Raw genomic sequence first — 26,732 nt, forward strand, 5'->3', positions numbered from 1 at the left:
TATTTTGCTGCACATCAGCAAAGCTTGTTCTGTCATTGCATTACGTCTATGGCACCAGGTCCAGCATTTGAAGACTTCAGTACCGTACTTTTTGGAAAAGAAAGGCAGGTCAACCAAGCATCTAGGCTAAAAACAAGATTGATAAATAGCAATTAAAAAAAAAGAAACAGCTCCTGATGCACGTGTTCAAATCTAGAAACTTCATATAAAAAAAGTTTTCCTGTTGAATGTTTAGTATTATTATTTACTCTTTGTCCATTTTTCACTCAATTTCATATACTATTCCTATTGTATTTCATGCAAATATACATCAGTCTTCTTTTGTGTCGACTTTGGTTGACAATTTTTTTTACCAAGAGGCCAGGCATGTATCCATAGATGGTGCAGTATACAGTGCAATGCGGTTAACTTTTGAATAAATATTAGCGCTAATTAAGCCCATACCATTTTTGCCCACTCTGCAACAAATTCTTGCTTTTTGTCACATTGAAGCCTACATTTTGATACTTTCCTTGACTCGCTACCCCGCTCTGGAGGTGCGAGCCATTTTTTTCTGCAAGTAGTTGCAAGATGCCCAGATAGCTAAATCCATGTGAAGTCAGAAAAGATGTTTTAAATACCTAATTTTCCAACCTTCATACTTGCCAAGTACGATCCTTGCATTGGTGAGAATCATGCGGTAAAGTTTCTACAATTTAGACAATATGTCTCTGTGCTCCTTTATCGCTACCAAAACCTCAGCATCTGCGCATTGCGACTCATGTGCAAAATGGGCCTGGTGCAATTACGCAATTTTACGTGCCAAAATGACAATCTAATTATGAGGCATGCTGTAGTGGGGGACTCCGCAAATTTGGGCAACTTGGGGCCGGTTTGATCAATTTCGACGACCCACGTATCTTTAATCGGAATAGTTTCTTTATGCACACTACACGAGTGTTTGTGCATTCTGCCCCCATTGGAATGTAAATGCTATGACCGGGATTGAACAAGCAACCTCGTGATTGGCAGCACAGCGCCATAGCTACTGAGCTACAATGGCGAGTCAGAGTGCCTTTTGTTGGTTCTACGAGATGAAGGTAACAGGGCGAATTTATTGTGTAGAGAAGAAAACTTTATTTCAGGGTTCAGCACGTGGACCAAGGGTGCAATACAGAGTGAAAATTCCAGGATGAAGACATTGATGTGCTGTCGCGTGTCAAGATGCCTGTTTAACGCCACGAGTATGAGCCTGCAACAGAAGCAACAAGATTTTAGCAACACATCAGTGAGACGAATATGACTAGAATGAACTTTTTGGAGATAAAAAAAAGATATGGCTACAGGCACCAGGGAAAAGGGTATTGATGCACCGTGCAGGAGCATATGGAGGAAACAACACCACCTATCGCGAGTCCTCTGCATGGATGCTGGGTGAGTTGGTCACTATACAGTCAAACCTCAATATAACAAAATACACATAATCATCAGCAATTCAGCAGCAGCTTATGTCCATTGCAGGATGAATGCCTCTCCCAGCAACATCCAATCTTGCCACCTGACACCACATTATTCCTGCCAATTTTCTCATTTGATGTCCCCACTTTCACTAAGAAAAGTGTGCACACCTTTAGGGCTTATCTTGATCCAAAGATATTCACATATCTCGCTTACTTTTCCTTTATTAAACTGCGCACCTGACACTTGCAGGTGATAGCAACATGTGCATTATCAGCGTGAGAGAGCGTTCTTCAGGAAGGTAGCAAGTACAGAGTTTTCAAGAAAGGAAATGCAAGAAAGACAGATTAAGATTATTGTTCGTGGACAATATATGCCCCTAGGGGCGCAAAATTTTTAATGTGTGGGCAGTTCTCCGTTCTCAAATGCATGTTTCTCTGGCACCCATTACTTCAATAGACAAATGTGGGTATACGAAAGTAAATCGAAAGTATTTTACAGCGATGCTGTATACGGCTAGGATCTCGGGATTCTTTCGTCTGTCGACAGAAAACTATCATCGCCAATGGCTGATACCCCACTAAGCAAGCATGAAATGCAATGGCTCATAGCCTCATAAGGCAGAGGCTATAAGCACTCAGCTAGGTGAAGTTAACAGTGCAAACATTCTTTGGAATCGCCCATACAACATACGTAACAGTGTATGTTTCAATAAAAACCAAGCTCAAAACAAGCGTCCGAACTACCTAACTGATGATAAGGTGCTTGTTAAAGCACTGCGAGGCATGTAGTGCTCCCCACATATGTTTCCTGGTAAAGATTACTGTTGCACAAGCTGCCGTGGCTATGCCACCTTATGATGTGGGTTGCAACGTCCCTAGCCTTTTGTATATAAAATAACCAGCCTAGTAACTGATTTCAATGTTGTTGCAGCACTGCTATGGGTGGCGGTGTGCTGTCAAGATTACCATTACTCCCATTCCTACCATTACTCTAAAGCAGCACTGCTACCAATACTCTAAAGCCATAAAGCATTGCATACCCCCCCTGCACAGTTGTAGTGGTGGTTTTCAACAGCTTCGCTGGACACAGACTTTTTCAAGGCCGGGATGGCATTTTTCTTGCCAATATCAGAGTGTAACGAAAATATGCTTATGAGTATTGGACATAACAAGGGTATCTTGATGTCAAATGTGACTTCATTGTAACAAGGTTTGACTAATTATATAAAGATAATGAAAAAAATATACAAGGACAAGTCGGACAGCAGCGTAGGAACTCGCTAACAACAGATATATTTCAGGAGGCACAAAAGCAATTTACGGTCTACACATGCGCTGAAAAAATGTCACAAGGGCTTTAAATCAAAACTCGGCAGGCTCTTTATCGGGCGTAAAGAACTTGTCACGCAAGCCTTTTGAGCAAGCTATTCTTTCCTGTTTCCAAGTTAATGGGCGTGTTACTAATGCAATCCCCGCACCTCTGCTGGATGAACAAATCCACCAAAAGCTCAAGTGCAACAGTATCTCGGAGTCTCCTGAATAGCTTAATTTCAGCAAATAGTATGCAAACTGCTTTTGTAGTGCATGAAAGGTCAAGACCAGAATAAGTTGCTTGGAAGGCTTATGTGGCATTCTTTAGAAACAGTAAAGAACCAACCCAGTTGTTTTTAAACTCCTAACGATGTTTCTTCCCTGCGTATGTGTAGATTATGAACAGTTTTCTTGCTTCTCTCCAAAATGTATGTTAGCGAGCATTTGTGTTCTCTGTTTTGTCAGTGTCTCTTATTTGTGTGCTCTATTTATCAAGTAAGGCGACTTTGAGACCCGAGGCAGTAGTAAATTTGCCTCTGGCTACTTCTCTTTAATGAAACACATTGTTCTATTGCCATAAATCTGAATTTAAACGAGTCTAAATCAAGAAATGTTGGTGAAAATTTTAGATTTGCCTATGCTTGTGCCATTTGTGCAACTCTGTACTGAATGCACAGCTTCCGAGCTACAGAAATGTTCATGTTCCGGCCAGCAACGATGCCACAATGCACCCCTAAGTGACAATGTACAAGAAGCATTTGCACTTCCTTAGAACTGAGGTTTGAACAGCGTGAAAAAGACAAGGAGACAAGGAAACAAATACCACAGTCCTTGTGTCCTTGTCTTTTTCGCACTGTTTAAACCTCAGTTCTAAGTATGAACCTGCTAGCCCTCATCAAGATCTTACTACTGCACTTCCTGTTTGTGTTCCAATTCAAGCTGCTACTGCTTCTAAATAAATGGGACAAAGAAATGAAGCAGCACACCTGACGAGTAGTTGCGGCCTGGTCCATGCGGTGGCTGGTTGTACATTTGCTGCCTGGAAGCAGAGAGCAAAATGCAGTGCTGTATGAAACGTGGCGATGGGGGTAGGCAAGAGACACTGGTGATCCGTCTAATGCCAGGAAGCCCAACGAAAAGGTCAGGCTGCTGTTAACCATGCAGACGCACTGCAACTGTCAACTCGCAGTGTTGGTGACCAACGGAAAATTACACCCCATTCAATGTTTCGGTGCGCTGCCTGCGCACATCAGCAGGCAACGTGGAGCCCAGCATTGCAAGCCCATGGCAGGCTGGACAGTACTGTGGAGGAAAACGGGGAGTTACAGATTGCTGAACTGCAAGCTGAGCAAGCTTGCCGGTGCCGAGTGCCTGTTGAGGTGGTGCAGCAGAGCCACTAGAAACCAGTGGCAGACCCCCTGAAAAGCAGATTCCAGTTGCAACGCAGTGAAGATTCCACTGTTTTCCAGGCGGAGGTTCCCACATGTGAAAGAAACAATTCTGTTCTGGGCCTCAGCCCAACTGGTCCACTTGCCTTCCTCCAGTGCTCTACCAGTCCTCCTGTGATTCCCTTTCCTATGACAGTTTATGTTCCTCAAACTCAAACTTCATGACCAAATATCGTGGCCAGGACACGCGCGATTACGAAATTCCAGTGGGATGTCGTAGCTTGCGCGAAATGGTGCCGTTACTTCGCCACAGCAGTGGCCCAGCTTCTCAAGGCCATCGATGTGCCAGCAGTTCTCGCCCCCCTTTCCGCTCTCGAAAGAGATGGCAATGAAAATATTGCAAGTGTACACAGCAAACCACTGAGCAAAGAAGTGACACACTCCAGTGTCGCTACCCTTGTTTCACCGATGAGCGACTCGCGCACCACAGTATATGTGCGATTGCCCAAAGAAAGTTGTGTCCGTGCACAGTCGCGACACATTTTAGTGCGATTTGTTGTCGCTCTCCAGGCCAGTTCGCACAATAACATTCTTGCAAGATCCAATTTTCCGCAACTTCAGTACCAGGAACCTTGCTACAGTACCAAGTTATTCAAAGTAGGGATGACAAGCTTGGTAACCATCCCAGTGTTTTAATTGACACCGTTCCATCTTTTCCACTGGGATTTGCACAGTGTATCATTCAAATTTATGGTCAATAAGTTGCCGTTCCCTTTCTTCGGTGAAGTTTGATGTGGTAAATACACATTCCTTTGTAGGAGCAGCTGTGCTTGCCTCCACGCAATTTTCATCCCTCGGGAGTAGTGCAATTTTCCGGAAGAATTCCTTGCATTTGGTTAAAGCTTGCTGCTCGGACTGCACCAAACTCCGCTACCACATTAGCAGGAGCAGGCAGCTTCCCAGTTGCAGTGATGGAAGCGGCACATGGTCCCTTGGAGCAGCTTTTGGAACAGGAAGATCTGCTGTTTGGGGCAAAAATACAATGCTTTGGAGCGGTAACATGCTGCTATGGTGCAAAGACGAAGTCTGCATAAGTTGCTACTTTCTGAAACATTGCATTCAGTACGTATTATATTAAGACCAATGCGTTTTGCTTCAACTTGCTCTTCCATTTTTTATTGTATAAGATAAAGATAAATAGATATAACCCTAATTCACAGTTAATTCTGCATTTCAATGAAGAGTTCATTCCCTCCATTTTGTTCCTGACATCATTATCTGCTTCACCTGTTAAAGCACTTCATATGCTTAACAAGCTGAATATGTATAACCGGCTGATTCTGTACTCATACTGCACAATCCCTATATTACGCAGGAGGATAAGCTTATGCTAGTCTCAGCATGTGGCCTTCTAAGTTGTTCCATTAAAAGCGACAGCTGTTCCTCTGCAAGGCGCTGATGTCCCTACATGGTCGGCACTTGCGCAATATTATTAAAAAGTTCGGTGGCTGTATAGTATATACTAAATATCAGTACAATTGAAATTACTAGCTGAGCGATTTGGTAGCTGATCAGAAGCCCGACTAAAAAGCCCAAATTGAGATAGAAAAGGACGCTATTTCTATTGTCCTACCAGGTATAGATGGAACAGCATGTGTACTGTGCGACTTGTATGCTCTGCGTCCACTTCCTTGTCCTGTTTTAGCAATTTCTTTTCCTCATCCATGCTGCCCAGGAGTAATATAATCCCCTTTATGCATTCTCTGATATACCATTCAGCAACTGTGAAAAAGGCACACCGAAAAGCTGTGCAGCGCCTGTCACCATAATTACGTAAAATAATAATTCCTTTCATGGAAATTATATGAACAGTCCAGGTGAATTTCCATCGTCGTCAAAGTTGGTGTGAACTTCTGCATAAAGTCTAAGTGCGATAAGATCGTTGCTGTGGGCTGTATGCTGCAGTTACGAGGAAATGTGTGCGAAGGAGAGTCGAGTAGGATGGTGGCTTGGTGTGCGCATTATTTTTGGCACACGCAGCGAGTGGGGTGAGGAGTGCCCAGTAGGAGAGGTGAGGAGGGAGCAGGTTAGCACACGTGTCTTAGTCTGACCACGGGGACACATGGCGTGGTCACTTGCACCCTACCCTGCAGGCACTCTGCGGCGAGTGCAAAGCTTTGGCGAGCCGACATGGCCGATAGATTTCCAAGAGCCGTGTCTTCATGCGCCTCGTTTGCGTTGAAGCAAGAGGCAGCACAAAGGGGAATTCACTTGCCCCGCTGCTGCCACTCTTCATCCCGCCAGCGTTGTTTCTTGTCGTTTGATAGAGAGTGTTCGTTATCCAGTAAGGTTCGACGTTTGCCCATGTGCGCTTGTTAATTAGTAAGCAACTGCTTACTGCAATTAATATGGCCTGTGAAACAACAAACTCTCCTTCGTGCAGTTGTCTAATAATTTGTTACAATTACCAGTGTTTTGGGCGAAACTGCGTCAGTGCCGGTCGATCAGTGTAGTGCTGTGCGGCTGTGGGATGCTTGCAGTCGGTACGTTTGTACCAGGCACTTCAGCAACCTGACACGCGATCACGCACACGGGCCGAACTGCCAGTCACAGTAGTGAAGATTGGGCCCACAGGCAATCCACTGCTAACTCGTCTACAATATGCTTGAACAGCTTACTGGACAGAACAGTGCGGAAAGAAGGCTCCAAATTAACGATATCCCACGCAACACACATCAGGCTGCACGGCAGACTACTGACAGGTGAACGCGAAGTGCCCCTACGGCCTCTCAGCATATTATTTTAAGTAGAGACTATTTCAATGAAGCGCAACCTAACGCAAAATCAGGCTTATTTTTCGTACCGCTAGCAACGTAAAAAAAGCAACAAAACTGATTCTTTACTTCTTTTTTGCAAAAGTTGTTTTTTTTTGTCTTCCCAATTATTCGGATATTCGGAGCAAGTGCATGTCGAAACAGGCCTCGCGCAATGCCTGCGATAAAAGAATTTGGCGTAGCGCGGAGCAGCACTTCCATCACTGCAGTTGCAATTCGCAATTCTCTGGCTCATTCACTGACCCTACAGCCACTTGCGATCGCATCTTCAGGCTATGGAAATGCCACATCAAGGAGCACATGCTCACCTAGCTGAATGAACAGAACCCAACCGGTGTGCCAAATCGTGGCATCACTGGTTTTCAACTTTCTTGACCTATTGTAGCACTGACAGTGTCTTGCCCTCAGCTGTCCTGGCCATCCAACCTGGGCAAACGTGACTGTTATGGCTAGTGAAAGGAATATGCATCTTGCCTCCAATGCTCGAAAGAAGGTCCCAAGCTCAGTTCCCACGCTGGCCAGCTCTGAATGGCTGGCCTCCACGAGGACGTTTCAGAGCGAACGCTGGCTTATGGAGGTTGCCTTTGTTGATGGCTGTGGCCCCCTGCTGGGTTGCCTTCCGTCCCGCGATCTGCGTTCGTGACTTGTCTTCCTTGTTGGTGGTGCTGCGATTGAAGATAGCACCGCTACAGGTTCCTATAGCGTCATAAGATGCAAGAGCTCCTTGCAGGTTTGATTTAAAGGTTATACTTGGTTTCCGCTTTGAAAGGATGGGGCTGAAATGTCCCATTGCCGATAACAAAATGGTCAATCCTTGTGGCAGCAAACTCCTTACCAGATGCATTATTCCCAATGCCAGAGCAAACGACCTGTTCTGTCAGCTCCGACTTTCAGAGACTTGAGGAAACCTTGAGTTGAAAGCAGAATCCACCCGCATTGTGGATTTACCGCCTCCTTTGCTTGGACTTAACAAACTTTTAAACGATAAATAAGAATACATTGTATTCCAAAGCCGAAGGACGAGCTTTGCAAGTTTTGAGAACCTTCAATGCATTACAATGACTGAAATACGGAAAAGTAATATCGGTGCCACGATATCAGTGCTACATAAGAAGAAAGCTGAACCCCTTGAGGGTCGATGCTGTTAAATATACGGCACCGCAAACAAGTCCCAGATGGCCGATGCCATATATTTACGGTGCCATCTGTATGTTTGAAAAACGTGAAATTTTTCAACTCTTCGTTGCCCAGAAAGTGCTACCGCCCTGCATGGATACAAAGAACTTATTTTCCCCCACAGTCTCCTGGTTTTTACTCCAAGACTCCTTCACACTGGCATTTTACCGACCACTCGCATATCCATGTGTGCGAGGGTGCGCAGCGGTTAGTTTTGGTTTAATCTTGTGGACTGTTTCCGTTCGTTGTGTTTGTAAAAAGTGATGTCCATCTGGTTTCTAATCCCTCAAAGGGTCATCACAGCTAGATGCTAGCCTGTCTGTTGCTCACAAAGGTGCGATTACACCTGTTCATAGATGGGCGCTAGTATATACAAACGATGCCGTTGTATACAAACGATGCTGCTATGCCTTTGTTTCTTTTTTCGAGACTCTGATCACGAAAACTGCAGGTTTCAGACTTGTTTAGTCTTTCTGACGGGTTCACAATTATGGGACTTTTCTGCGTGCTCACATACATGTTCGATCATGCAATGGGCGTGTGTGCCAGTTGCTTTGCTGCAAGTCGAGCGGCAATACCTCCGGTGCGGACAACTACCCAAGTGCCAAATGAGAACATATCAATTTCAGTGGATCTGCCTTTTTAGTCTTCTTACAAGTATTTAAAAGAAGCACACCTGTATTCACGAATAAGCAATGCATGTTTACTTACTGAAAATATTTTGTTGCCACTTTATGGTGGCTAAAAAAATTGCGGTAAGTTATTTTTTCAAGATAGGTCAGCCTGAAGATCTTAAATCTGCAACAAAAGATTTCCACCCTGGGGAGATTGCACTTCGGGAAATAAATTGACCCTCAAAAAGTTAAACCGTGACCTTTTCTCTTCTAATCTGTTACCACTCTCAACTGATTTCATGCTTTTCTTAATGCCCCCCTAAAGACATAATATGCTCCAGCACTACCAACTCTTGGGTTAGTTGGTTTGGGAGTTATTTGCACCATAGTGCTTAGGTGAGGCGGGCAATGAAGAATGACAAGCTTGGGTGTTATCGTTTTTTCTTGTCTGAATAAATGAGATGCGCCCATTACAAAAATGTACTGCATTGGTAACCTTTCTGAAGGAAAACTTTCAGGAATTTGAACACTTTAACTATGTTAAGAAGCACGGCATGGTGAAGCACCATTTGAGGAACAGACTTCAGGTACCCAAACTCTTCACAAAAAAGAAAATTCAAACATTATCCCCCCACAAAGAGAAGAAATTAACTGGTGTTCAATGGACACAAGACATTCCATGGCGTGGTCAACTTCTGTCCTGCAAAAAAATGCTGGCGCAGATAGCCAAGACTTCCTTGGAAAGGCAAGTAGTTATCTTTCCCTGTCAAAAATGGTCCACTGATGAAAGCAAGAAATGCTACCATTCAAGTGAGGATTCGCTGTCAAGACAGATCGATCGGTGAAGGCCGACAGACATCCAGTGTTGCTCAAGTGTGATCCGCTGACGACAGCAGGCAGGCACCCAGCCCTGCCCAATACGCAGGCTCTTGCATGAAAGCTAAAATCTAGTGTTGGCCAAAGCCAGTCTAGTCAAAGAGCAGTTATCCAGCATTTTCCAAGACTGGTAGGTTGAAGGCAAGTGGTGATCCGTTGTTGCCTGAAACTTATCTATTAACGAAGGCAGCAATGATACAAGTATCCAAGAGTGGTTTGTTGGCCCAGCAGCGATTTGTCCAGGGCTGTCACAGGCGAGCAGTGATTCAGGATTGGTCTCAAGTGAGCCAATGAAATGGCAGTCACTTATCATTGACCAAGACTGGTCTATCAATAAAGGTAATCTGCGATTCAGAGCTAACACTGATCCACGGATGCACACATGCGGTCGTCGAGTAGCGTCCAGGCGATTTCCAACAACAAAGGCAAGCAGACATCCAGTGCTGTCCAAGACGATCCACTGATAAAGATCTATAGTGATCTAGCATCATCAACGATAAATGCATCGACCAAATGCAAGACATCCATTGCTAAAGTAATCCGCAATCCGGTGTTGTCCAAGAGAGACCCTCTGACAAGGGCTCGCAGTGACTAAGCATTGTCCAAAATATTTGTTGACTAAGGTAGTCAGCCAAACGGTGACCCAGTGCTGAAAGCCAAGGTGTCAAAGCCAAGGCATGTCCACTGCTAAAAGGCAGCAGTGAGCCAGCTTGTCCAAGTTTGATTCGTTAGCAAAGGTGAGCAGTCATCTACCTTTTTATCGAACGCTTATCTAGTGAAGAATTCAAGCTGTGATCCAGTGTCAAGGTTCATCAAGCGTTGAAAGCAAGCCATGGTCCAGTGCTGTCATGGGCCGATTTATAAGGCAATAAAAGCAGCCATCAAGAACAGTCCAAGACCGGTCTGATAAAGGCAGGCACTCGTACAAAGTTGCTCAAGTGTGATCCAACGGTGAAAAAAGGCAGTGACGCAGCGCCATTTAGTGATGCCATGTAGTGGTGTCAAAAGACTGGAGGCTTTCTGCTGGCTTTCGATTGTGAAAGCACACAATTATGTGCAGGCTTCAGCATTCCCCAAGCAATATAAAAAATTAGCGCCACCAGGACAATACAGCATCCAGGAACTAGAGAGCAGCATTAACCAGAGAAAATTTGTGTTCCGGCTTTTAAGTTTGCAAACACTCAGATTGCATTAAAAAAAAATTAGAAATAGTCTGCCATTTAAAGCCATGATTTGAAGAATTATTGGACTTTTAGTATATTTATATAGATGAGCCAAAGGATTAGCACAAACAAGCATTAAAAAATAAATTATGGGGTTTTACATGCCAAAGCCACGAACTGATTATGAGGCACACCGTAGTGGGCGACTCTGGAAATTTAGACCCCCCGGGGTTCTTTAACGTGCACCAAAATGTAAAGTACACGAGTGTTTTTGCATTTGACAACAGCCGGCTCGTTGGCATCCCTCGGTGTAACCAAATGCGCTCGTGCCATTGCTCACGCATTTGTCGTCTTCCACAGCTGGTTCTGACGCTACTCGTCATGCCATCACTGCCCTAGCGCCCCTTGCGCTCGTGCCAGTGTTTGCACATTCTGCATAGTCTTCTTCCACAGCTGGCTCCAATGCTGCTCATCATGCCAGCGCTCTTACACTGTCCCTCTGCGAAGGTGTTGATGGCACTGGCCCACCGCCAAGTCAGTGCCTGCTATTTCGGTCTCAAAATCTTTGCCTTCATATATCGTGAAATGAAAGCACATATAGAGCTGTGCCCAAATTTATCATTGGAGAGTATCGTAATCGTCGAACATTTTCTAGAGCACAGCTTTTAGGCGGCCATTCCTGCGTTCGAGTGTGGTACCTCGTAACCAAGTGAACGAGCACAGTGAAACATGAAAGCGAATGTGGAGCGCAGTGGGAGATGAAAGAAGAGAGCGCAAGGCAGAAAGTGGAGGAGGAACGGAGGGGAAACTGCCCGCACATAGCCCAAGTTTCCGGCGGCAACGGCAACTATAACTGTGTGGGCGATCTCATCTGCACTTCCTAGGGTGGACTAGGGGGAGGGCCAGGGTGGTGTAAGGCAGGGAGGGTTATGCTCGTCCACGCCGTCAGCTGCCAAGGTCAGTCTGCGGTGCCAGCGTGTGTGCTGATCACTGCTCCTGCAAGCGGCGATGGCAAGCGGCTCCAAGTAAGACTAGATGTGATGTTTCCTAGGATGTTGTCCCCGCTGGCACTGGTGGCACGATTTCCCCATGATGAAGGGCTGCTCTTGTCATCGGTGGAACGAAAGCATGACAAGAAAAGCATAGAGCAGCGCAAGAGTGGCTGTGTGGTGACGATGGCTACAATACGGCGTCAGAGTAGCACGCATCGTCCCTATGGAAACGAAGCGCTGCATGACGACTGCTGTGAATAGCACCCATGTGCAGCCTCTTGCGATCTCCAGATAAGTAAGCGCCACACTTTGCTCCGTTTGCAATGTGCAACAAGAGAGATTCTCCGCACTGGCTATGCTACTCACAGCTTTCTGCGATGTTTCCTACGATTGTTACTAGAGGGAACTCTGGTTGCTGCATTCGTTCGGCCACCATGGGAATGATGGTTAGTGCTCGAATTTGATAGATCTTCATACTTGTGGCTGCAGACGTTCTCATAGGTTCCTTTATTACGCCTTCACTGGCCTACATTTCAAAACAACCTATACATGTTTTTTAAATGCGGAAGACGAAGCAAATACACATAATTACTGCTAATTACAGTGGTCATTCTCTATGGCGTAATGGTTTTAATGTTGGGTTTCTGTGGTACAGGCCCTGTGTTCGAACCCAGCTGTCAGACAACTTTATTAATGCTTATCTAATTATTTCTAATGCAATTTTTTTGGAAGTTGTCAGTTGCAAAGTCACGAGGCCACCTGATGCCAGACGGTCAAAGCTTAGGCAAATCCATGTACTGACCATTATTCCCGTGCTGGCTGAACTGCCCTGCTTGCAGCTGCTGTAGACAATAGTGTCACAGTTCCCTCTAGTAATTGTATGAAACTCTATGGTGCAGAGGAGCCACCAAGTCAAACCCGACGTCTTGGTGTACCTTGAAAGCAGCATGGCAAAGACAGGCTATGTAAAGGAGTCACCATGTCAAACCCTATATCTTGGTGCGCCGAAGCGTAGCCTTCTGTAGTGTGCCTGGACGGCAGCATGGCCAAGACATATGGCCCATGTCAAGCCCTACGTCTTCTTGGTGTACAGAAGAGCAGCCTTGCGGTCTGCTTTGAAAGCAGTGCGACGATGACAGATGGTGTAGAGAAGTCAGAATGGCAAACCCCATGTCTTCGCATGCCGAAAAGCAGTCCTTTGCGGTGTGCCTTGACTACTGCATGGCCGAGAAAGATGGACCAAGTCAAGCCCCATTTCTTGTAGTGTGCCAAAGGGGCACTCTTCTGGGGTGTGCCTTGACCACAGCATGGCCTAAAGATATGAAGCATGTCAAGTCCTACATCTTGTCGGTGCCCAGAAGGAGTCTTCTGCAGTGTGCCTTGAAAGCAGCAGGGCAAAAACAGATGGTGTAGAAAAGTCACCATGTCAAATACTATGTCTTAGCACCCAAGGGTAGTCCTCTGTGGTGCGCCTTGATCCCAGCATAGCTGACATAGATGGAGCATGTCAAGTCCTATGTCTTGTCAGTGCACAGAAAGGCAGTCTTTTGCGGTCTGCTTTGAAAGCAGCGCGGCAATGACAGATGGTGTCAGGAATCACCATGTCAAACCTCATGTCTTGCTGCGCCAAAGAGCAGTCCTCTGCTGTATGCCTTGATCACAGCGCAGCCGAAAGATGGACTATGTCAAGCCCTACGTCTTGTCGGTGCACCGAAGGGCAGTCTTTGCAATGTGCCATAACCACAGTATGGCTGAGAGAGATGAACATGTCAAGCCTGTTGGTGTGCAGAAAGGCAGTCTTCTGCAGCTTCCTTCAAAGGCAGTATGGCAAAGACAGGTGGCGTGAGGAATCACCATGTCAAACATTATGCTTTGGCACGCCGAAGAGCAGTCCTCTGCTGTGTGCCCTGACCACCGCGTGGCTGAGAGATGGGCTACGTCACGCCCTAAGTGTTGTCAGTGCATCAAAGGGATGTCCTTAGCGGTGTGCCATAACTGTAGCATGGCGGAGAAAGATGGAACATATAGATGGATGGATGTCAAGCCCTATGTCTCGTCGCTATGCAGAAGTGCACTCTCCTGTGGTGCGCTTTGAAAGCAGCATGGCAAAGACACATAGTGTAGAGGCGTCGACATATCAAACTTACGTTCTGGTGCGTAGAACTGAAGTCCTCTGCAGTATGCCTTAACCACAGCATAGCCGAGGGGTGGACACCACCAAGCCCTATGTTTTAGTACATAGAAAGGCAGCCTACTGCGATGCGCCTTGAAAGCAACATGGCGAAGATAGACGGTTAAGAGGAGTCACTCTGTCAAACGCTGTCTTGATGCACCTAAGGGCAGTCCTCTTCAGTGAGCCTTGACCAAAAGTTCGAGTGAGAGAGACCATGTCAGGCCCTAAACCTTGTCGGTGCACCGAAGGGCTGTCCTCTGCGGTGCGATTTGATCACAAGGCTGAGGGAGATGGACATGTGCGGTCTTCTACCGTGTGCCTTGAAATGGCTTGGCAGAAGCAGATGGTGTGAAGGAGTCTCCATTTCAAAACCCGTCTTGGTGTGCCAAAGGGCATTCCTCGGCAATGTGCTTTCAGGGGGTTGCGACTTTGAGGAACAACTTTCTTATTATGTTGACGAAAATTGGCACAGATATCTAGAATGCCTCGCCGATGCTTCCATAAAAAGTTTCAGTGATATGTTGAGAATAGTTTATTCAGCACAATCTTAGCCGTTTGCACTTCCTGGAGAGCTTTAATAATGCAACGGAAGGCTTGTTAAATATTGATTGCATAGCTAAATATGTTTAAGGGCGTGCCATTCTTGCGTTCTTTTGTTTTTCAAAGCTTCACTTTTTCTAAAAGACACCAAATTTTACTATTTGGTTTGTTTTGTGATGCAGGGCTTTTCAGACATGTGACCTCTGGTCTCCTGTGCCTTCATTTCCCCTTTTCGTGTTGCATTTTTAATGCCGCTCAGCATGTTACCTGGGTTTTAAACCAAGTGAAGCAGATCTTCGTAGGGGCAAGAATACAGTTCCAAGGTCACGTCTGCAGACTGCCTCATTGATAGCAGTCTCCTGTATAATCGGCGAAGCATCTTTTGTCTTTTGTTCAGAATCGACCATATCACGGAATGAAGGTTCTTAACAGCATTCCGAGTTGCTTTCTTTGACTATGGCTGTGAAGCTTGGGATCAGTGAATCACTGATAAGATAGGCAGCAATGCAGCTGCTAGGTGCCTTTCTGGCTCGTACTTTTGCGCGATTGCTCGCTTCTGCAGCCAGGTGTCTGCGCTGGCTCAAGGAGCCTAAGTGAACAGATCTCATGAAGAGGTTCTCTTTATGAAGGGACGGTATGATGGATATAGTTACAAGATATTGTGACAATATGATAAGAGCCGGCGCGCTGTGTGTTCGGTTGCAGGTCCGAGGTGCCAATGAGCTAAATGGCTACTCGTGGGCCTGACGAGTCGATGCACTTAGTTACACAACCCGAAATGCCGATGAGCGAAACGCCTAGCACTGGTCAGAGGAGCCAACCCTCAAAGAGCTCAGTTGTGAAGTCCGAGGTGGCGATGCACAAAATGCCTAGTTGTGGGTTCGAGGAGTCAATGCTCAATGTGCTACAGTCGCACAGTCCAAGAAGCTGATGCACGAAATGCCTAGCTGTGGCTTTGAGGAGTCCGTGTGGTGTGCTTAATCGCAGAGTCCGAAGTGCCGATGTGTGAAATGCCTAGTTGCGGGTCCAAAGAGCATACGCTCCATGTGCACGGTCGCAAGTCCGATGAGTCTGTGCGCAATTTGCTTGATCGCCGAGTCGGAGGCACCGATATGCACAATGCTTGGTTGTGAATTCCAAAGCACTGATGCTCGAAAGGCTTAGCAGTGTGTCCAAGGATTGCTGGCACGAAGCTGGGTCGCGAAGTCCAAGTCATCGATGCTTGGAATGCCTACCTATGGGTCTGAGACATTTACAAACAAAGTAATCGGCCGCGTTTCTGTGACGTCCACGTAGCGCCCATTTTGACACTCGTCGAGATTATGGTGGTCGAGACGTTGGGAACTCATGACGTACAAAGAGCAGACTGCTCCCCTACGGAGCGAGCACCAGACCAATGGTGGAGTGCGATGAAGTAATGTGGCAGGCACGGCCAATCAGCGACTTCGGAACAAGCTTCAATCATTTGCTTTTGGGCAATTGTTTCTGTCTGGAGGAGATGGCCGACACAGCAAACTTGATGACTGACAAACATGCTTTCTGATGCGACCAAGATGACGGCACTTGGTTGCGCCATTCCGGAGATATTGTGGCTGGAAAAACAGTCTGTGCGATTTACAAATTTTTTGCCGCCTTAGGTAATGCAAAATTTTTTAGAGCACTTCCACATGGTTTTTAGTTAAAGTACTTCAAAATCACATAGAAAAAGGGTTATAGAAACTGAAAATGTGATTTATCAAAAATCTAATTTTTTGCCACCTTTTTCTTTTGCGATGTTAAAGCCATGTCCCCCCTTAACCACAGCATGGTTGAGAGAGATGGACCAAGTCTTACGTCTTATCAGTGTGGCAAAGGGCAGTTCTCTGCAGTGTGCCATAACCGCAGCATGGCCGAGAGAGATGCACAATGTCAAGCCCTACATCTTGTTAGCGTGCAGAAGGGCAGTCATCTGTGGTGTGCAGAGGAGCCACCTAGGGGATTGCGTGAGGGTTCATCTTGTTGGGAGATTGTGGGGGAGGGGGTCCTTTGTCTCAAGAAAAAAAAAAGCTGATGCTAAATCTGCAACACCCTCTCAGCACAACTGTCAAAAGTGGTACCTGGTCTTCTGTTGTCTATTGTGCGATTGGCATCCTTGCAATTGGAGGTCATGGAAAGTCTTGTCTTCTGGCAAGCAATTAGTCTCGCAATGCACTATGTACAATATTTCCTCCCGACTAAAAGATTGCAGCTTTTGGGCACTCGTTCCTGTGGCAAGTGTCGGCATCCTTTGGCATAACTGAGCACAGCGAAGGTTCAATAAGCGAACACGGAGTGCCACGGGGAATTAAAGATGGCGATAGCCAAGAGAGTTCCAGGAGGAAAGTGGAGGAGGAGGGCATAGCAAGAAGCATGAGAAAAACAGTACCACGCAAGACGGGCCCTGCAGTGGTGATGGCTACGAGATGACGCCAGAGTAGCACGCGTCATATGTTTATCGACAACGCCATCAATGTCATACTGTATTTACACGATTGTAAGTCGACCACTTTTTTAAAATTTGAAAATCTGAAGTGGGGGGTCGACTTACAATAGAAACCAAAACATGGCACCACCAAAAATGCAAGACCAACGGGAGCTACAAGGTAGTTACCATTTTATGTTTGCTCCATGGCCCTACCCATAGCTTTTTGCTATCCCGCCTGTTTGTTCGCTTGTCGGAAGGGTTTTTCAACATTTTTGAGAGTTTTACAGTGCACACAACGCTCATGCGGGGGTGTCGATAGTTGATGGAAGCTCCGCTATTCCATTCGCGGCGGCACCCTCAGAACGGCGGCGCTTGTGGGGAGCATCGGTAGTTCATGGAAGAGCAGACACCACTCACGGGTTTCTCTTTGTTGCGCTTAGCTTTCTATATAGTTTGGCGAAAGGCATTGGTTTGACGCATTCCACTTGACTGCCGGCTACATGCTACTTCTATGCTTCCTCAGTCGTCACGAGTGCTCCAGGCGCACTAATCATTCGGCACTCGCTCACAGCAGCGTTCAAGAGGGCTGCCATCCTTTGCGCCAAAGAAAAAATCACTGCGCAGCGGGCTGCAAGTTCGATGTTTCTGAACGGGTGGTGCGAGAGTGGCGACAGAAGCGAAGCGAAATTTTCACCTGTGATGGCAAGTGAGGAATTTCCCATCTGCCGAAGTCTGGATGCTTTCCGAAGCTGCTGGGTAAGCTTGCGGCGTACGTTGCTGAAATGCACAATCGGTCCCTGCCAGTGAAGTGCGACATGGTCATGAAACAAGCCTGGATCTTCGCCTTCTCAGGACCTGCTCTGCCGCGAATACGAGTGGCTGGTGGCAGAAGACTGCGAAATTACGGCAACCGGACCTGTCAAAAGAGCCTCCCTGATGGCTGCGTGTGGTTGGGCGCATTCAGCGTGGGCAGCTGTTCCACAAGATGTGGTGTGGTCGTTTGCCAAATGTGAAATTTCGCGGGACGACGCGCTGTGGGACCGTAGCAATGATGACGATGGCAGCACTAGTGAAGATATGTAGTCCAGTGACCATGTCAGCTACTAATAAATTTTCGTTATCGAATGTGCCCTCGGGTATGCTCTCTCTATTTTTTTTCCTGTCACACGATATGGGCGGGTCGACTTACATTCCAGTCGACTTACATTCGTGTAAATACGGTATATGGAAACAGAGTTGCATGAGTGGAGGTCTGTCTGCAACAGCTGCGTTGAATCGCATCCATGTGTCACCCATGCACTGCCTCTTGTCATCTCCCGATTACCGAGGCAGCTGCACCAGAATTCACTCCGTCTGTAACGTGCCGCACGAGATAGATTGTCCGTGCCAGCCAATGCATGGCGAAACGAAAACACGTATAGAGCTGCGCTTAAATTTTGCATTAGGGAGCATCATAATCGTCAGTGAAATTTTTTGTCTCCAAAGAACATTGACCACGCCAAATTGTTGGCAACAATGGGCTCCTGAATTCCTTGCAGCATTTGGCTGTGGCTTTCTTCTTCCCTTTCCTGGCCTTTTTTCTCCGAACAATAGAGTACATGTAGCGATGATTGGCCATGCATCCCTGACAACTGGCCACATGTGTATGGATTGTGGAGCTTCTGCGTACACTAATAGATTCAGGTCTGTTATTTGTTGTCAATTTGAAGTTGTCAGTGATAATGCCCTTTTGCACAGTGAATTAATGGAAGTAGCACAGCAGCATGGCTTTCTTCTTTCTCGTTCAGTGCACTCCAGGCTACCTCTGTTCCCCCGAAGAATCGGTAGTGCATGAGGCAACGACAGGGCCATGTGCATCCGACAAATGGCCATAATGGGATTCTCCTTTTGTTGAGCCTAAAAACTTTTATCCAAATATAATGTATGCCCAAGGTCTTGCTGAACTGTGGAGCTTCAAGCAGGAGCAAAGCAAGCAGGAGAAACACCAGTGTTTCTTGTGTGACAACGAAACTGTCAAGTCACCTCATTAATAACTATGGGCCACTGTGGCAACACCGCTCAAACATCGAGTCAACTTGCAAATCAACAAACCATCCTGAAAGATGAGCAGTGAGTTCACTGGAACAGCCATTGAACCAGCCTTTCGTACTGCTAGGTGAATCGCAATGCTCATGCTGCTTAACAGTCCAAAGCAACGCCTTGGCTGTCAGTCAGAGCACAGTCACGGGCTTGAAATGACTTGTAACAACCTGGAGTTTCTTTAACCCGAGCTTAAATCTAAGTACATGAGCATGTTTGCATTACACATCGTCAGAATGCGGTCACTGCAGCTGGGAGTCATCCCCACAAAGCACCGAGTCATGGCCACCAGCAGGTGTCACTAATGCGTGACATCTGAAAGGCAGCACGAACGACTAGTGAAGAGACGTACTTGAAAAGCCCCAAGCAGCAACTTGCAGTTGCCATCAGTAGTTTGCATTCATCACGTAAAGCTTTCGTGAAACATTCATAGTAATTAGCTGTCACCCCTGCTGGGATAACTTGGCATGTGCCAGACAGGATCTCTAGTTAGTGGGCAGAATGCCTACACGACATGGTGACCTGGCCTTGACCTTTTGATGCAGATGGATGGCTAAACAAGTAATCCCAAGGTATCAAATGACTGATCCACGAGATCAAAAATGGTTCAGTACAACGCTGTCCTTGGGAGAGTATTCAAAATTATGGTGAAGAAAACCAGTGACCATGTGTAGGTGGACAGGCCTCCATAAGACAGATGGCATTTTGAAGTTGCACGCCGATTTTGAGTGCACAACTTGGGTGCTGTGTTTGCAAAACCTGCAGACATTGGCAGGATTGCTGCTGCAAACTCCAGGATCCTGCAAACAAAACGACAAAAATAAAAATAGTGTGTGATCCTCACATTGGCCCAGGACCAGCCCTGGAAGGTGTACCCTTGGGGACGCCCGTACGAGCCGGAGCTCGAGCAGCCTCGTCATAGCGGTCATAATGGTCCGCTGGCGCCCATCGGGTCCGCTTCCTGTCCGGCGACGGAGACCTAGACCGGGGGCCTCGCCTGATCCTTTCGCGCGGAGGCGACACTCTGTTCCCGCCGTTGTTGCTGAGAGACGCGAGCAAGTTGGGTGAACTGGCGGCAAGGGAGGCCGCGATGATGTCAGGTCGCGTGGCCTGGAGCACGCGTAGTGCAGCTACGACGTCCTGCTGTGTTGGTCCCGGCGTGTGGCTGTTTGACTCTCTGGCCTTGGATCGCTCGCGGTGCAGCTTTCCCTGCTTGTGGGTTTCCCAGTGGATCACCAGAGTGCCGCAGGTGGGGCAGAGGTTACGCATCTCCTGCTCTGTGTACGAGGCTTTGGGCTCGTTGGGGTGCCTGTCCTGCAGGGTGCAGCCCCGGAACGGCTCGTCGATCATGTCGGGCCGCATGCCCTTTTCGGGGCGGCACTGGTCCCTCCACTTCTCCCGCGAGATGTACGAGATGGGCACTTCTCCGATCTGCACCGTCCATGTGCTGACAGAGTGTGCAACTGGCTTTCGCGGCGCTCCTCGCTCATCCGCGTCACCAGCTCCACCCATGCCAGGAGGAGCACCTGCATTGATGGGAGGCCCGTAGGCTGCTTCTGAAGACCTGCCTGTGTGTGGAGATGTCATCCTCGGGGCCTGCAAGCCAGTTCTAGGAGCAACTGATGGGGCTCTAGGCCTAAAGGAGTTGCGAAAGCCCGCAGATCGAAAACCAGTTGCGGAGCCAACTCTGGAAGCAGCAGGTCTCATTCCTGGGGTCCGGAATCCGGCCGAGCCACGAGTGCGCAGTCCTCCACGGGGTGGATACCCACCTCGACCACGGGGCGCAAAGCTTTGGTTAGGCATCCTGCAGAAATAAGTAGGAAATAAGCAAGTTGGCACAGCCCGATGCAACAGTCCTGCTTGGACGCATGAAGATAGGCAGTGGCAATACTGCAGTGGGTGAAACGATGAAATATGGGTCTAGCTAGGACTGACAACTACTAGGTGCACGTGATTTTATTGCAGATGAAAAGTTGCTACCTCAAATCACAAGAGGTAAGCACCGTTTTATCCAACCGCACACAAAACTTTACTTTTAATTCGGCACAGGAAGGTACAAGAAATGACATAGGGCGGCAGTCTGCTGTGAACCAATGTCAACTTAGTAAACCTGTACAGGATGACTTTGCATTGAATGGAGTGCTCAGTATTATTAACATGTCTTTTTATTCTTGTTAGCATTTTTACCACCACATCCTGCTTTGCTCAGTTGAATGACATCAAGCAGAAGCACTGTCCCCTAACATAGGCAGCTGTGTTTTTACCACAATGTCTGCAGCAAACACACTAATAAAATGGGAAGGATCTTGCCCAAACCAGACAATCCCAATAGCAATACACACAGAGAAGACAGCACCCATCCTGTCTGTATTATTGTTGTAACCATCTAGTTCGCGCGAGGTTCTTCTGGTTTACTGTCATGCAACTAGCCTAGATACATGTTCTTAGCACTTATGTGCTCGCAAGCTGCTACTATAGACACCCTTGTTGCCATGTGCAGATTTTGAAGTCTGTACTATGCTCACAGAATGAAATGCATCAATTTAGATAGGGAAAGTAAAATGCACACTATCATATCCACCTTTTCCAGTTTGTATGACAAATGGCATAACTTGAGATTGTGTGGTTATATAAGAGCCCACACCAGATTTAATGACCAGGTGGTCACTAAATGACAAGGTTTAACAGTGTGGTCCACTGTTAAAGGGAAGACTCAAATGTGCGGCTCTCCCTTTTCTGGCATCCTAGCTGCAAGTGGCAGTGGAAGCATGCAAGAACACTGCAAAAGTATTCCTTTAAACAGTGGAGCCCCTGTACATAATGGTGCGACACCGGACTCCCAGTATATGTAGGGGTGTTTAAACGGGGGAATTTCCCAAGTGAATCAAACTCCAAGTATTTCATATCGAAAAGTGTAAATAGAGGGTGCACAGAAGTCTGTTTGGTAAAGAAAAAGAAGGCTTATTTACATTACTTGATACACGTAACTCCATTCCCAACTGGACTTTGGGTTAACTGAAGGGCTTGTAAATTCAAAACAAATTAAATGTATGCAACGTACCATGATGATGCCAGTAACAAAATACAAGAACAACATGTCACCAGATCCTTTTGGTGGAATGCAACCATGGTGAGAGTGCTCAGATGATAAACTGCTTAGTCTAAATCGAGATGACATTCGTAGGGTGGCCTAAAGGTGATGCATCTTTATTGAATGTCTCGAAATTATCAAGCAGAAGTTATCTACCCCACGCTCCTGGCCAGAAGCTGGTGCCTCTGTGCAACAACCACAGCTATCTGGCAAGTTGAACTGTTCAAGAATGTCATGGCTTGCATCTCACCTTGTAGACTCTTACTAGGCATTATTCTACATATCCAAACAGAAATGAATGCTCGACAACTTCAAATAGCGATTTCTAAAAGAATTCACATTTGAAATTTCAAATATTCACTCATTCCTACACGCATGACACGTCCCACTTAGACGTTTCCAAGTCGCATTTCATTTCACAACTACAGTACACACTTTGTCAAGAGCACTTGCTTTTCCCCCAAAATTACCTCTTGCTTGCAATTACAATTTTTTCTCCTTAAATTGTTCCTTTCTGAACACACAACACTTTTTTTTTCTTTAAGCAACAATGCCTAGACGCCCCGTAGTGTCACATCACATGCTACACATGTCCAAGAGCCTATCAATCTCCACCTGTCATTACAGCTTACACCCCCATACCAATGTGCCTCATCTCTTCATTTTCTCAGGGCTTCCTGACATTTCGCAGCAGTTGCCATTATGAGCTCTTCTAAGCTATTGGCACTCTATAAACCATGTCATAAATAGCTACCTTACACTTTCTTTAAGTGTCTATATGGAGATAAACATTACTGCGACACTTTTGCAGTGTTGTACATATTGAGCTACTGTGGTGCCATCCAACCTGCCATATTCCTCGGCGTTTCTTTGGTGCAATAGCCTTGTGAGTGTTAGCCAGCCTTGCTCACGACCAAGGCGGTAGACATGGAGAGTCCTTTTAACTGAAGCTGTCACATAGTGTGAAAGCGTAAGAGCAGGCAGCATGCTAATGCACCGGGGCCTATACTTAAATTAAACATAATTAACTTCCCTCTCACTTCACTGTCATTACCGTATTAAAATACCAGACAATGAAGTCAGAGGCTCCACAACATGCATTTTAACCAAACAGAATAACTTTCATTATGATCACGACATTTTGAGCTCTCCTGTCTGCTCCGACTGATTTCTGCATTTGCTTTTAATTAATTTTTTTAATGCTTTCTTGTACCTCTATTTGATCAGTTTCATTGGCTTTTTTTTTTTTCAGTTCTATATCTAATCACGAATGCACCATTACTAAGGCCCTTTCTAGAGCTGTTCATGGGCACTACCACAAATAAATATTGGCGACACTACAAAGCATAAGTATTGCAGTAACAATAGAATGTAATGCAGCATACATTAGAAGTTAGCTACCTAGCAGAAAGGGAGTCATACTTGTTTAAAAGCACATACAAATGGAGGTTAAGATATAGTGGCAGGTCATTCTAAAATGTTACTGCTGAGAAGTATGCAGTTCTGTTCCTGTATTTAATTCACACCATTGGTAAGAAAAATTTGCTAGCAGCAAATCTGGTTGGTGCTAATAAGAAAACCCCAACAAAAAGTTTACAGAAAAGATTCTTAGGTGCCTTGAACAAGGAGGTTGAAAGATTACATTTGAATTCCTTAATTGGTAATAATTTGTAGGGGTGTTTGAATATTTGAAACTTGCAAATAACGAATTAATTTCCTATGCGATTCGGTCTTCAAATCCCGAAGGACACTTAACGTGCTCGAATGAGCAAACATAGAAGTAACCGTATTTGCTGTGAGCCGCAATGCAGAAGTTATGCGGTCGGTGATGTGAGCATTCACTCATTCCCACTGGCTGCGTCCATGAGGAAGAAATTATTAAGCTGCAGATCAGCAAAGCTGTCACAGAAGCGATGAAGGTTTACAGTGCGCACTTCATGCTGCAGGACTTTTTTTTTGGAATACGACAGATGAGTGACGATTCCGGGCACTTGAAATCGCGAATAGATGAACCTCCATAAGTACGCAGGCATAGCACTATATTGTGTGCAGGGAAAGAAATAATGCACAATTTTAACTGAAATGTGTTGTAGGATGATTGATGCTTGCGTTTTTGCCACTCATGCCTTCGCGACTACGTTGGAGTGCAAACATTCTCCGTGAAGCATTGTACCTGGTTCAAAATTTCTTGTTCTCGCTCATGCGTTCGTGCTCTGTAACGCCGGCTTGACAGTTCATTTTCGAACAGAGAGACAATTTTCCTATTTGTGCATCGAAGCAAAGTGACCCGGACGTAGAGGGACCTGGAACTCGTGCTTGTCGTCGTCTGCCACTTCAATGCACGGCTGCAACGTGTGCACAGGCGCGCATGACTGCACCCGTAAAGTAACAAATCCCAGTCCAACAAACGTTAAAACTACTGTGCAGTGTTCGCGTGGCGAACCCTTAGCTGATTTGCATGTATATTATTTTATAAAGATAACTGGAAGAATGAAGCGAGCATTGCCGCGGACCAGTAAATGAATAAAACAAGATTATGGGGTTTAACGTGCCAAAACCACTTTCTGATTATGAGGCATGTCGTAGTGGAGGACTCCGGAAATTTCGACCACCTGGGGATCTTTAACGTGCACCTAAATCTAAGTACACGGGTGTTTTCGCATTTCACCCCCATCGAAATGCGGCCGCCGTGGCCGGGATTCGATCCCGCGATCTCGTGCTCAGCAGCCCAACACCATAGCCACTGAGCAACCACGGTGGGTGCAGACCAGTAAATATCAGGTATGTATCGCTTGATCTGTCTATAGGCAAGATGCGGTAGGACTGATGCAGGCTATAAAACTACTGCAAGACTGTAGCTTGCATAGCACGCATAAAGCGCAATAACTAAATTTCAAGGGTGAACGGTTATCGTATTAGCTCGCAAAAGTGGTCAGATATGGGTTTTTGTTTACTTCCTGTGTTCAACATACAGCTTTGTGAACACAGGCAGGGATAACTAGACCAAGAAATCTTCGCTCACAAAATGCTGCTCTAAGGCTGCTTTTCACAACACTGATGTAAAGAACTTGGGTCGCGCAACACCGGGAAGATTTTTTTTCTCGACGCGGTAGCTGATTTAAGCGGTCCAAGTAACAACTTGCAGAGAGCACCACACCGTATAAAAGGTCATGGTGCCAGTTCAAAGCCGTCGAATTAATAGAATTGCAAAAAGAAAGCACGGTCACTTCTCTATAACATTGTTGCAGTAAAATTGTAACCGCAGCTCATGTGGCTTGCTTCGAAGCCGCGAAGTTTGTATGCGAAGGCCTTCAACAGTCACGGACATCGACGTGCACACTTTTATGCCACAGCACACAAGATAACCAGCGTTTAGGACTTCATCGCCTTCCAGCAGGCTTCGAATCCTGCATTCTGTTCGCCCAATGTGAGCCATTATGCAGGCTAACGACAGTGGGCGTGTAAATTGAGACATTTGAACATGACGACGCGAAACAACAATTCATTACGTACTATAAACAGTACGCTCAGCTAAGCACACAAAACTCGCCTAAGATCGCAAGAGAGAGAGAGAGAGTGATCGATTGCCAAAGAAGAGGTCGGCCGTGCTGGAACGGGAGGGCACGGGACTGAAGTATGACCTAGGCAGGAAGGAAAAGGGCCTTAAGGTGACAAATCACGAAAAACCGGGGAATACGTGGGGGCCTACGTCGGCTCGGCCTCGCGCATTATCGGGCAACACTAACCTTGTGGTCGGCTTCGCCAAACGTGCGGTAAGCACGCTACGCTTCGTCGGTATCATTCGTCTGGCGCGTGAGAATCGGGAGCAGGCTACACAAATTTTGACGAATTTGAAGACGCAAAAACGTAATATGTCGGTAATGAGGCGCCTTCTGCTGCCCTTATTTAAGAACAATGGTTATCGGTACACGCGAGCACCGAGCAAACACGGATGGGGCGCAAATGGCGGCAGCGTTTTCGAACGTGTTAATCCTTCAGAACGCGTGAGCCATAAATCACGAAACAACAGCTGCACAGATGTGGGAGAGCACAACACGCATATTGCAACGCCGGCAATTAATTTTCCCCGTTATTTTCTTCATCGTACATCGCGCCAAGTGGCCGATCCCAGCAACGGCCCCGTTCGAGCTATTATGACGAAGGGTGAAAAGAATGAAATATGAAATGGATCGCTAAATTGAATAGCACCGAGCATAAGCGGCTCACAGCGCCGTTTTATGATCAGGCGATTCTATTTACGGCTACGCAGCTCGCAATCGATCGCGAAAAGTAGTCAAGGCGACTGCACCTAAACGGGGCAGCGAGCCCAAGGGGCCAGGAAGCGGCGTCAACGCAAAGCAAGAATGGAGAGTACTTACGCAATGGAATGCTACACGCTGAAGCCAGTAAACGCAAAACGTACACAAGCGGCGGAAAGCAGCTTGAAGTAGACAGGCCGGTTTCTTGGGCAGAGCTTTTACCGAAGCCTAGGAAGGTCCACCACAAGCAAGCCTACTCCGCCATGGGCGCCGCTCTCACCATAGAATAAAAAGCACGGCCGCCTACGGCACGTCACCATATGACGTCACCTCGTGCGCTGCGCCGCCAACCGG

The 26,732-nt window shown here is 46.5% G+C and overlaps 1 protein-coding gene across 2 annotated transcripts; it reads right to left on the bottom strand.

Moving 5' to 3' along the window:
• Positions 1 to 1,096: 1,096 nt before the first annotated feature.
• LOC142557350 (uncharacterized) lies at positions 1,097 to 26,678 on the bottom strand. Of its 2 annotated transcripts, XR_012822764.1 has the most exons (5): positions 26,499 to 26,678; positions 19,873 to 20,832; positions 7,447 to 7,637; positions 3,737 to 3,789; positions 1,097 to 1,231 (listed from the first exon to the last, which is right to left on the bottom strand). XR_012822764.1 is itself a non-coding variant. In XM_075669119.1 (4 exons), the coding sequence occupies exons 2-4, from the start codon at positions 20,829 to 20,831 to the stop codon at positions 1,212 to 1,214; spliced, it is 1,032 nt and encodes a 343-aa protein (XP_075525234.1). In that variant the 5' UTR covers position 20,832; positions 26,499 to 26,676; the 3' UTR covers positions 1,097 to 1,211. The 2 variants fall into 2 exon arrangements, 1 of the variants encoding a protein (XP_075525234.1); XM_075669119.1 differs by lacking the exon at positions 7,447 to 7,637 and having other exon boundaries at positions 26,499 to 26,676.
• Positions 26,679 to 26,732: the final 54 nt, after the last annotated feature.

The sequence above is a fragment of the Dermacentor variabilis genome, chromosome 9 (genome assembly GCF_050947875.1).
Source record: "Dermacentor variabilis isolate Ectoservices chromosome 9, ASM5094787v1, whole genome shotgun sequence".
NCBI classification, from domain to species: Eukaryota; Metazoa; Arthropoda; class Arachnida; order Ixodida; family Ixodidae; genus Dermacentor; species Dermacentor variabilis.

Coding starts and splice junctions, on each gene's coding strand:
- LOC142557350 (XM_075669119.1), bottom strand. CDS start 20,831: ATGCCTAACCAAAGCTTTGCGCCCCGTGGTCGAGGTGGGTATCCACCC. Junction 3,790..19,872: donor AGGGCTGGTCCTGGGCCAAT/GTGAGGATCACA, acceptor CTCTGCTTCCAG/GCAGCAAATGTACAACCAGC. Junction 1,232..3,736: donor AGGCCGCAACTACTCGTCAG/GTGTGCTGCTTC, acceptor CTTCTGTTGCAG/GCTCATACTCGTGGCGTTAA.